The 12301-nt window shown below is 39.3% G+C and overlaps 1 protein-coding gene across 5 annotated transcripts in view; it reads left to right on the top strand.

Moving 5' to 3' along the window:
* LOC128684578 (protein brambleberry) overlaps window positions 1–7868 on the top strand; it is a 62586-nt gene extending 54718 nt beyond the window's left edge. For all 5 annotated transcript variants that reach the window (XM_053770875.2, XM_053770873.2, XM_053770874.2 and 2 more), the window contains exons 12-13: window positions 580–716; window positions 6082–7868. In XM_053770875.2, the coding sequence (XP_053626850.2) occupies window positions 580–716; window positions 6082–6367 (423 nt within the window). In that variant the 3' untranslated portion in view covers window positions 6368–7868. The remainder of the gene's footprint in view (window positions 1–579; window positions 717–6081) is intronic.
* The last annotated feature ends 4433 nt before the right edge of the window (window positions 7869–12301 follow it).

The following is a 12301-nucleotide window of genomic DNA, read 5'->3' as shown; positions in this document are numbered from 1 at the left end:
TTCACCTTTCTTTTACTCTCCATATACTCTGCTCTTCTTATAACACTTCTGCTTTGTAAAAACCTCTCATAAGCTACCTTTTTCTCTTTTATCACACCCTTTACTTCATCATTCCACCAGTCACTCCTCTTTCCTCCTGCACAATATATCCCTCCAAACTGCCAATATCCCAAACCCCTCCTTCAAAGTGCAGGCATCATACTTCCCATTTCCAGGACTCGAGTACATATGCTGAATAAATGTAACGTACTTTTTGTATGCCACATGTATTTTTTGTTAATATTTTTGGGTGTCTGGAATGGATTAATTGGATTTACATTATTTCTTATGGGAAATATTACTTTGGTTTTCATCCATTTTGTATTTCAACCTATCTTCTGGAACGGATTAAGGACGAAAACCGGGGTTCCCACCTTGTATCATAGAGCTTGTAGCAGTTATTCTGTTGTATCTGCATATTTGGGAACTGAAGTGTCTAGATTGGGAAATCTCTTCTTTCAACACACCGGCCGTATCATAGTGACTAAAATCATAACTTGTACTTACTTCATTATAATGTATTAATCCTTTTGATATCAGATGCTGTCTGGTGTGCGACGCCATCTACTTGATCATCTGAACAGCACTGTGCCTTCAGTATTGCATCACAACCTTTCTCTTGATAGCAGAAGTCTGATAAGTAGTAGTCCACTTAAAGAAACAGAGAATTCTCGCAGGTATGTTATATGCATATACTGATGATTATGATTAAAAAAGTGACAATATAATATTTGTATAGCTCTTTAAGAACAATTTTGTTAATGCTAAAAATGTTAATATTGCAAATTTTGCTTATATAAAGTATTGCATTTTTAAGTTAGCTACTCTACAGCAAACAAATATCTAGGTAAAATCGAAATACATTTGAGTATGAAATAAAGATTAGATTACAGTAGACAGTCATTTAACATGGTAGTTACGTTCCTGAAAATGCCATGCTAGGTAAAACTGTGTTAGATGAACTGAAGAACTTATGGGAAAAGTAGGGTTACATTGCTGAGAGCCCCCAAAAAAGTTCTCTCTCTCTCTCTCTCGCTCTCACTCTCTCTAGCTCTCTCTCTCTCTCGCTCTCACTCTCTCTCGCTCTCACTCTCTCTAGCTCTCTCTCTCTCTAGCTCTCTCTCTCTAGCTCTCTCTCTCTCTCTCTCTCTAGCTCTCTCTCTCTCTCTCTCTCTCTCTAGCTCTCTCTCTAGCTCTCTCTCTCTCTCTAGCTCTCTCTCTCTCTCTCTCTCTCTAGCTCTCTCTCTCTAGCTCTCTCTCTCTCTCTATCTCTCTCTCTCTCTCTAGCTCTCTCTCTCTCTAGCTCTCTCTCTCTCTAGCTCTCTCTCTAGCTCTCTCTCTCTCTAGCTCTCTCTCTCTCTAGCTCTCTCTCTCTCTAGCTCTCTCTCTCTCTAGCTCTCTCTCTCTAGCTCTCTCTAGTTCTCTCTCTCTATAGCTCTCTCTCTAGCTCTCTCTAGTTCTCTCTCTCTATAGCTCTCTCTCTAGCTCTCTAGTTCTCTCTCTCTATAGCTCTCTCTCTCTAGCTCTCTCTAGCTCTCTCTCTCTCTCTCTCTCTCTCTCTAGCTCTCTCTAGCTCTCTCTCTAGCTCTAGCTCTAGCTCTTACAAAAATTAAAAGTGAATATGTAATTGTAGTTCATTGTTGTGATGTGATTATTTGTTTTTACTGCTTAAGACTACAAATGTAACAGAAATAATAGTATTTACCTTAAATTGTGGGTGCTGGTGTTTGTGGATGATTTTGAAGAGTTTATAGTTATGCTGTGGCCCTACTGGGTTGAGGTGGATGATAGAGGTTCTGGTACTGAAGTTGATGGTTGTACTGGAGTGTCTGACTTTGTCATTCAGTAGGTCAGTCAGTAAGTCAATCAAGTCTGTCAGTCAATCATACAAACTTATATTTACCTCTTTTTTGTGTATAAAGTAACACTTCATTATCTTTTTCTTTGTTAATTCTACAACTTAACTGCTTATACTTTTTCTTGCCACTTTCAGCAACACTGGTATGGGTGTCATGATTCCTTGGCAGATACAAGATACAGTAATTAAAAGATCAAAACACAATTTACAAACACTTCTAGCTTTTAGCAGAGAAGAAAGACAAGACACACATGAAGTATGAATGCTGGGATGGTTGGGTGGTGTTGGGGGGGGTGGCAGGGGATGGCAGGTCTCCCCCACTGATCCACAACAAAGCGGTCGCTTGAGGAAAAGGGAATTTTTTTTTTCATTCCCACAAACTGAACAGTCTTAAATTAATTTTACGATGTGTTACACAAAATTGTGCCGCAATTCTTCAGTTAGTTGTGCTATACCCAAATTGTGCCAAATTAACTCTTGCTAAATAATGGTCTACCATACTTAGTAATGTATTCATTTTTCTTTGTGGTAATCCTATATGCCCAGTTATTTTCTTTCAATGATCTTTTTTCAACCTCTTGTCTCTTGGCTAGCCAAAACTTTACGTTCTCTTCTTGGTTCTTTTACTTGCTTCTGTTACTCTTAAGATACAGTTGAATATGTACAGTCACATCATACATGTAAGATGCTACATTTCTACATTGAGTTCTATATTTCTCAAAATGAAGATCATTGAAAGACTACTTTGTCTACCTATATCTTCTAATGTATTTCTTGATTTTATTTGCCCCCCCCCCTCTTTTTTTACACAAGGTTTGACAAGGTTAGGTTAAGGATCCTTAGCTTTATTGACAAGCTATTTACAGGTTAAGGATTCCTAACTTTATTGGCAAGCTAAGAGCTGTTACCTACATCAGCTCATTTGAAAGCATTTTTATTGTTACGAAATATACAAATATTTTTATTCCTATGACACATACAAGTAGGGAACAGGATGAAGTTGGAGCCATCTGTGGGCCAGTATTTTTATTTGATCAACTGACTATCTCGTTGACATCATAATGCTGTACGAATGTGTTCTAGATTCAAGCCATTCTGATAATAAATGATCTCAGATGAAGTGATTGAAGTGATGTTCTGGAGAAAGGTACAGCCAGAGTGAAGTTGCTGCTTTCTGCCCATCTTGTGGTATAGAAGCTTGCTTCTCATTGTCCTCAAAGTGGATCCAAATGTGGTACTTTGACAATATTGGCCTTGTACATAACAGTAAGGCCACCCACATCCCTCCTGTGTTGAAGGCTCTGCTGAAATGAAAGATCTATCCAGGATGGGTCCAGGCGAGAGATGAGACATCTTGCTCTGTTCTCTACTCTGTCAAGCAGTTGCAGATGAGGGGGGACAGGCAAATGAAGAAAGTGGAGCATACTCAAGGTGTGAGTGTACTTGTGCCCCGTACAGAATCTTGCAACCCCTACTGTCAAGCAGATGCAAGATATGGCAAAGTGCTGTAAGCTTCCTAGCTGCTTGGTTTGCAAGATTTACAATGTGGTTCTTCATGGTCAGTTTGGAGTTAAGGATATCAACTTCTTCCCCAGGTACCAACACTCCAAGTTATGCATACTACTGCATTAGCATTACCATCATGGTGCCTAGAGACCATCATTTGTCTTCTCAGGTGCAAATGTTATTTGCCATCTGTTTCCCCAAGCTGATATAGCTCTTAGCTGGTGATTGATGTAGCATAGAGGAGCTGGCATTTCTTCTCTTGGATAAGTGAATGTTAGTGTACAGTTGTCTGCATATGCATGGGATTCTGGGATGAGGTGAAGGTCATTGAAGTAGACTTTCCATAACAATGGTCCCAACACACTTCCTTGTGGAACACTTGCCCCAATTGGATGTCTTGCTGATTCCATTCCATTGAGAACTACCCTTAGAGATCTACCATGAAGGTAATCACTGAGGAGACATAGCATAGAGCCTGCAATTCCCAATGCTTGAAGTTTTGCTAAGAGGCCCTGGTGCCACACCCAGTTGAAAGCACCAGCAATGTCCAGTGCTACCACACAGCTGAATTTGGATTCATCCAGTGACTGGTGCCACTTAGTGGAGAGGTTTAACAACAGATCAGCAGAAGAGTAACCTTTCCTGAAGCCATATTGACGATCACAAAGTAGTGAGTGGTAGTCAAAAAAAACTGTCATTTGTCTTGAGATTATTGTCTCAAGGATCTTACCAGTAATTGACAGGAGTGACACTGGTCTGTAGTTCCTGATTTCTGCTCTGCTCTACTTTTTGTGAACAGGGAATACATTTGCCTCTTTCCACAGAGAGGGCCATTTACACTGTACTAGGCAGTGCTGAAAGATGCGAGTTAGAGGTGCTGCTAGCTGGTCTGCACATCTTCTCGGCAATCTTGGGCTTAACTTGTCTGGGCCCACAGCCTTTTCTTGGTCAAGCAATTTAAGAAGGAAATGCACCTCCTCCTGCCTCATTGTCACCACTGACAGTCTTGACACAGTTCTTGCAGCTAGCCAAGGAGGGTCCCTTGCTGGAACTTGCAGTTTGGTAGCAAAGTGTTTGGCAAAGAAGTCTGCCTTCTCTTGACTACTAGTAGAGGTGGTCCCATCCTGTTGATTTAGAGGTGGAATGAGTTCATCAGGCAGATAAACTTGTCTGTCCTTGACCAGGGACCACCAGGTTTTGGAGCCTACCCTACCTGATGCTAGCTTTCTTTTTGTGTCCACCTCCCATTTAGCAATGGCCCACTTTTGAATGTTGCCCATGCGCCTACAGGCTTGCCTGTGCAAGTTCCTGTTATAGGTGGTAGGATGTCTCTTATACCTTCGCCATGCTTTGTACTTAGCAGTAGCAGCCCCTCTACAACAAAAGACAAACTAAGGCTGATCTGTAGGCTTCGTCACATATTGCCGGTGAGGAATGTGTTCTTGTTGTAGATTAATGATGTGTCCAGTGAAGGCTTTCACTTGGTTGTCAACCTTCTCTTGGAGAAGAGCATTCCAATCAGTGGTGGCGAGCTCAGAGCAAAGGGCTGGCCAATTACCTCTTTCCCATAGCCAGGTTGTGCGTGTGGACTCCTCACCTCGTTCTGTTGGGATCTTAAGTGTCATAAAAACAGCCTTGTGGTCAGATGATCCAACGTAGCCGAGGGGTTGACAAGTGTCTATACCTTCTGTCAGATCACTCGCTACTTGGTCAAGGGAGGAGCCAGAGATGTGAGTAGGGAAATCGACAGAGTTTCTCATGTTAAATACTGCAAGAAGGTCATCAAAATCCCTCTGTATAAGGTGTTGGTTGAGGTCACCAACAATTATGATATTTTCCATTAGCAAGTTGATGGGGGTCTGCATGTTGCCACTGAGGTTTGTACATTGCACATGCTAGTACAGAGGTACTAGTGTTTATGCAGAGCTTGAAGAACATCATTTCAAGATGAGTAGGGGTGGCAACTTCAATGTGCTGGGCATGAACACTGTTAGAGAAGCACACAGCAACACCTCCTCCTTGCCCTTGCCTGTCTCTTCTCATCCATCTTTTCATCTCGTCTTTCTCTTTCTCTCTCTCTCTATTTCTTTCTTTTTCTTTCTCTTTCTATTTCTCTCTGGTGTTGCAATGAGCTCGACTCTATTCCCTGTTCTTGTTAACTTTTATAGTAAGCTTTTCAAAACTTTTCTGCTAAAATTATGGTACGCCCTCCTAGTTTTGCCATGTCTTTGCTCTTTGGTTACATTACTAGACTCTTCCAACACTTTCTTGATGCTCTGAAATCATGCTCTATAAAATTCAAATCTGAATGGGAATCAAACTCATTTGTTCATTTCTTTGATCTTTGTGCTGATCTGTGCCCATATAGCCCCAGCCATCTTGAGAGACTACTAACTTTTCACAGCCTCTTCCTATCTAAGTAGCTACAAATGTGTGTCCTCTCCATTCATTTTTCATGTACAACCTCTTGCATCACACTAAAAACCATTATCCTGACTACAGAAACAGTTGAGTCTATATTGGCATTTATTGAAGACATAAACCAAGATGGACCTTTAGAAACTCCAGGTTACACTTACATCAACAAATTTTGCATCCACATATAAATACGTATATATAACAAATTATGCTACTTCCAACAATACATTACTTTCAGATTCTTACTTGCTTTTTTTCAGTGACAAAACTTCTAGAAGTATGACACCAAGAAGTCTCTGTGCTGCTTTATGCAAAAATGGACAGATGTGTCGAAATTTTGTAAGTGGAGATAGTGTGTATTGTTTTCGCCATGAAAAGAGCTCAAGAGAGAGCACACCCTTCCACTACAGAACTTCACGGGATAGCACTCCTCTTCGTAACAGAGGATCACTTGATTGCAGTCCTCGTAGTAATAGAGGATCACGCGACAGTACTCCTCTACGTAATAGAAAATCACGAGAGAGCATTTCTGTTTTAAATGAATGATGTTATTGGTATTCAAGGGTAACCTAATGCTATAAGAGGTGCTGCCTTTAGTTAAGATATAAATTTTGTTGATTTGTCTAATGACATTTTAACCCTTTAGCATTCCCTTAACCCAAACTGAGCAGGTTTCTAGGCCCACTTTCTTTTGCAGAGCTATATCAATGCACAGAAGAATTAAGGTTGCTATGAGCCAATAGAGCTGCTCTTTGCCAGCCTTGAGTAACAAATCAGATAGCCATAACACTTTTCCAAGTGGAGTAAGGAGTCGAGATGTGAACTGGTGTAGTTCTAGATCTGGGAATCTCTCCCAATTGCTCACAATCCTTCATAAGTACAAATAATTAAGTCACTTAAAAATTCATCAACTATCAAAATACATCGTCACATGAATAAGTCTTATAATGGGCCATTGAACAACATATTAGCAGCACAGTGAAGTCCCTTTAATATTTCAATGACCAAACACTGAAGGGTTAAATGTTAGATTTTACCATTGGTTTTTAACATATACATCTGTAATGTATCGATTGATTTTTGTCCAGATTCAATATGCTTGCTTTTCTAGGATTCTCATGTGTCACTAAACATGCCAACTTCTATTTAAGATATTCCTTTAAAAAGTACTTGCACTCTTCAGGGCTTTTATCTTGTCCACAGGCTATTTGCCATAATATGTAACTAATCGTCCAGATTTCTAGTCCAGCTAATATTTGCATAGTTTTTAATTTGTCATCAAGTAATTTATCCATTTAAATACTTTAATATGTATTTGATTCAGTGGCCACTGAACATACAAAAGGAACATAAATCATAGTTCTAGGCTCGGCATATTTTTAATTTGTTCCCTACATGATCTAATATTGTCCTTAACTTGAATGTCATCAGGAAATAAGATGAATAGTAACCAGTCACAGCAGACTAACAGTCATGTTAACTATTTTCTAAAACTCTAGCCCAGAGGTAATGTATCTGCCTATGTTCATGGCAAGTATGAACAACTGCACTAACCTACCAAAATTTGCTCTGCCTTAGTGTAAAATGTGTAGTTATTTTATTCATTCTCTTTGTCCACTGTCATACTAATGTAGTTTATATTTACTATGTCTAAATTGTAGATATTAGTTTTCATTTTTTTTTCTCTAAAACATTGGAAACTTTAAATGTTAAAATATTTTAGTATATAACCATCTTTTAGGCCTGGTGTGCAGTCATATGTTGATGTACATATCTATTAAATAATAAAATTACTAGAGATTCTAATGTGTGTATTGGGTTATTCAAACCTAAAGTAATAAGAGATTAACTGAACATAATTGCTAATAGTTATTGCCAAGTACTGTATATTATTTGACATTATGGCAGTAAGTGACCATTCCAGCATTAAAACTATATTATTGTGAAGTAATAATATAAGATTGTTCAGAGAAACTGAGTACTGTATCAAATTTAAAATCTGACCATGGTATAAGTCTGTACTTAATAAAAATTTCAAAGATAATAATCTGTCATTTACATCTAAAGTTTTAAGTCGAAAACTGGCCTGCATAAAATCTGCTAAAGTTAGGCTAATAAATAAAAATTTAAATGCTGGCTAAATGGAAATTATTATTATTTTAATAAAAAAGAAGCGCTGAACCACAAGGACTATACAGCGGCTAAATGGAAAGTCAGAGCTATTCCAAAAAAAAAAAAATTACGAAGGTTAGAGTGCATAAATAATGACATGAAAAATACTGTTTTAAGATGAAAATTTTTTAAAGTGCTTAATAAAATGTGGAAAAAGATAGTGCAGTGATAATTCTTATACACCTGAATTCAATACAATAGTTGGTAAACTACTGAAAATACTGTAATTATTTGAGATTAAACAGTGTGGCATTAGTGAGGCTTAATTAAATAAAAACTTCAAATACTGATTTTGAACAAATTTTCAGTTTTTAATTCCCCTCGAAGGAGGTTTCTTGATGCTGGTGAGGGGTTCTTGATTTAGGGAATGGAATTTGTGCTCCAATTCCCTGAATTGAGTCTGAATACCTTCCATCCCCCCCTCCACATGCACTATAATCCTATGGGTTTAGCGCTCCCCCCATAATTATAATAATTATAATCATTGTTTAATATTTTTATTCCTCGGGTTTCTTATGTATAATAAAATTCAGGGTACAGGGAACTTTGGAAATATGGCCAAGAGCTGAGTCGATTTATTCAGAAACCACAGTCTGTTGGTTAAAAAAAAAAAACCTTACCACGGGCGATTTTAGAACCCATGATCAGTCTCAAAGCTCCAGACCATTGTGTTAGCCACTGGGCCAGTCACTGCCACACTAGCTGGAGAATAGTCTGTAAAAACTTGCATTTGTAGTCACAGTGGTGCCTATATTAACCTTCCTATGGTGTATAAAACAGTGGACCCCCGCTTAACGATCACCTCCTAATGTGACCAATTATGTAAGTGTATACTGTATAGTCCTTGTGGCTTAGCGCTTCTTTTTGATTATAATAATAATATGTAAGTGTATTTATATAAGTGCGTTTGTACGTGTATGTTTGGGGGTCTGAAATGGACTAATCTACTTCACAATATTCCTTATGGGAACAAATTCGGTCAGTACTGGCACCTGAACATACTTCTGGAATGAAAAAATATCGTTAATCGGGGGTCCACTGTATACCTAGTTGGATGAATCTTATTGTGGCTAGCTGGCCCAGTGGCTAACATGACAGTCTGGAGTTTTGAGACAATCTGATCACTGGTTCTAACCCCGCCCGTGGTATGGTTTGTTTGCAATCGTGTCATTATGATTTCATGAGTTCTGCTGGTTACAGAAATGTCTGTTATTGTTATGATCACAGCAAAACAATCTACTCCTCCCTAATAGTCTATTGAGTTTTTATTGTAGTTGATCTAATAAAAATGAATTCTCATTGAAGCTTTGTAATGGATTTTGAAAGGTATATAAAGATGCATTAAAAATTACTTACCTGGACAAGAACTACATAGTATTGGAAATGAAATGGTGTGTGTGAGAGAGAGAGAGAGAGACTGACTTTGACTTTTTGCCTGGTTCTATTTCTAATACATTATACCCTTCAAAGGAGGTGTCGAGATGCTGGTGAACTCTTAATCCAAGGAATTAGAGTTAATCCCCTTTGAACAAATCTGATTTCCTCCTGATTTAGTGCTTTTCTGAGAAAATATATAATTAGCTTTGTGTGAATTTAATAGTAATATCCTTTATAGAGGTGAATGGCTTTAATGAAGGTTTATGCTGTACAACATCTTAAAACTTTTCCTTAAGTAAAATTAAGGGGAAGAGTCCCAATACTTGAGTGCTGATGAGGGGTTCTTCATCCAAGGAATTAGAACTGTACTTTATTTGGATTTAATCTGAATGCCTCCCATTTCCCAGGTACTGAATGACATCAACAGGTTTAGTGATTCATGAAAATAATCCACAGGCAAGTTCTTACTGGGTAATATGCCCTTGAGCAACAGATCTAGCCTTTTTTTTTTTTTTTTTGTGGATTTAATAAATGTATGAGATGCCCTTTCCAATCATAGTGAGGCTCAAGTTAGAGTATGTAGGAAAGAGGGAAATTATTTCCCAGTAAAAGTAGGCCTTAGACAAGGATGTGTGATGTCACCGTGGCGGTTTAATATATTTATAGATGGGGTTGTAAGAGAAGTAAATGCGAGGGTCTTGGCAAGAGGCGTGGAGTTAAAAGATAAAGAATCACACACAAAGTGGGAGTTGTCACAGCTGCTCTTTGCTGATGACACTGTGCTCTTGGGAGATTCTGAAGAGAAGTTGCAGAGATTGGTGGATGAATTTGGTAGGGTATGCAAAAGAAGAAAATTAAAAGTGAATACAGGAAAGAGTAAGGTTATGAGGATAACAAAAAGATTAGGTGATGAAAGATTGGATATCAGATTGGAGGGAGAGAGTATGGAGGAGGTGAATGTATTCAGATATTTGGGAGTGGATGTGTCAGCGGATGGATCTATGAAAGATGAGGTGAATCATAGAATTGATGAGGGGAAAAGGGTGAGTGGTGCACTTAGGAGTCTCTGGAGACAAAGAACTTTGTCCTTGGAGGCAAAGAGGGGAATGTATGAGAGTATAGTTTTACCAACGCTCTTATGTGGGTGTGAAGCATGGGTGATGAATGTTGCAGCGAGAAGGCTGGAGGCAGTGGAGATGTCATGTCTGAGGGCAATGTGTGGTGTGAATATAATGCAGAGAATTCGTAGTTTGGAAGTTAGGAGGAGGTGCGGGATTACCAAAACTGTTGTCCAGAGGGCTGAGGAAGGGTTGTTGAGGTGGTTCAGACATGTAGAGAGAATGGAGCGAAACAGAATGACTTCAAGAGTGTATCAGTCTGTAGTGGAAGGAAGGCGGGGTAGGGGTCAGCCTAGGAAAGGTTGGAGGGAGGGGGTAAAGGAGGTTTTGTGTGCGAGGGGCTTGGACTTCCAGCAGGCATGCGTGAGCGTGTTGGATAGGAGTGAATGGAGACAAATGGTTTTTAATACTTGACGTGCTATTGGAGTGTGAGCAAAGTAACATTTATGAAGGGGTTCAGGGAAACCGGCAGGCCGGACTCGAGTCCTGGAGATGGGAAGTACAGTGCCTGCACTCTGAAGGAGGGGTGTTAATGTTGCAGTTTAAAAACTGTAGTGTAAAGCACCCTTCTGGCAAGACAGTGATGGAGTGAATGATGGTGAAAGTTTTTCTTTTTTGGGCCATCCCCTCAAGGAAGGTTCCTTGATGTTGGTGAGGGGCTCTTGATTTAGGGAATTGGATCTGTGCTCCAGTTCCCCAAATTAAGCCTGAATGCCTTCCACATCCCCCCCCAGGCGCTGTATAATCCTCCGGGTTTAGCGCTTCCCCCTTGATTATAATAATAATAATTTTTTGGGCCACCCTGCCCTGGTGGAAATTGGCCAGTGTGATAATAAAAAAAAAATAATATATATATATATATATATATATACACAGGGTTTGACAAAGTTAGGTTAAGGTTCCCTAAGCTGTATTGACAAGCTATTTACAGGTTAAGGATTCCTAACTTTATTGACAAGCTAAGAGCTGTTACCTACATCAGCTCATTTGAAAGCATTTTTACTGTTATGAAACAAGTAGGGAACAGGATGAAGTTGGAGCCATCTGTAGGCCACCTCCCTTCAAGGAAGGTGCCTCGATGTCAGTGAAGAATTCTTGATCCACTGAAGTGGAACTGCCCTCCCTTTGATCAAATCTGATTGCCTCCCAGTACTCGAGTGCTGTATGACTTATGGGTTTAACACACCCCCATGAATATGATTCTTTCACCAAGGTATGTGGGCTTGTTAAGGCTCTTAATCAAAGGAATTGGTGTTACTCTGCTTTTATCAAATCTGATTGTCTCCCATTTCCCAAGCACAGTTTAACTCACACTAGTTTAGCATTTCCCCATAAATACTATATATTACAAACACAGGTACCAAATTCAAGGCCTGTTGCACCTGGCTGTAAGCAAAGTCAGCAGTCAGAGCAACCTGGCAATTAAAGGAAAAGGCAAATACAGAGGATAGTAGTTTTTCTTTACCCGTACAGTATATTCCTTCACTATGTTTTTGCAAAGTTTAATCAACGGTATAACTATAAGATGGGCAAAGATATAATGGCAGGAGTGGTCTAGACCAGTATAAGGTAGTGCCTGACGTGAAGCCAGACAGGCACAACATCACCTTGGCTGATGAGCAGGCTTTCATGCTATTGGTTGAACTGGGGCCCCAGAACTGCTATATTCTGATTGCCACTTTGATGGTCAAAATTTAAATGTTACTCTTACAATCTCCCTACCTCCTCTAACCCTACCCTTGCAAACTCCTGCCCCTCACTCATACCCTTCACACATTCTTTCTTTTGTATATCCTTTCCCGAAGCATTGTAT

Source organism: Cherax quadricarinatus, chromosome 4 (genome assembly GCF_038502225.1).
Source record: "Cherax quadricarinatus isolate ZL_2023a chromosome 4, ASM3850222v1, whole genome shotgun sequence".
In the NCBI taxonomy this organism is placed as follows: Eukaryota; Metazoa; Arthropoda; class Malacostraca; order Decapoda; family Parastacidae; genus Cherax; species Cherax quadricarinatus.
This window is presented reverse-complemented; position numbering and strand designations above follow the sequence as displayed.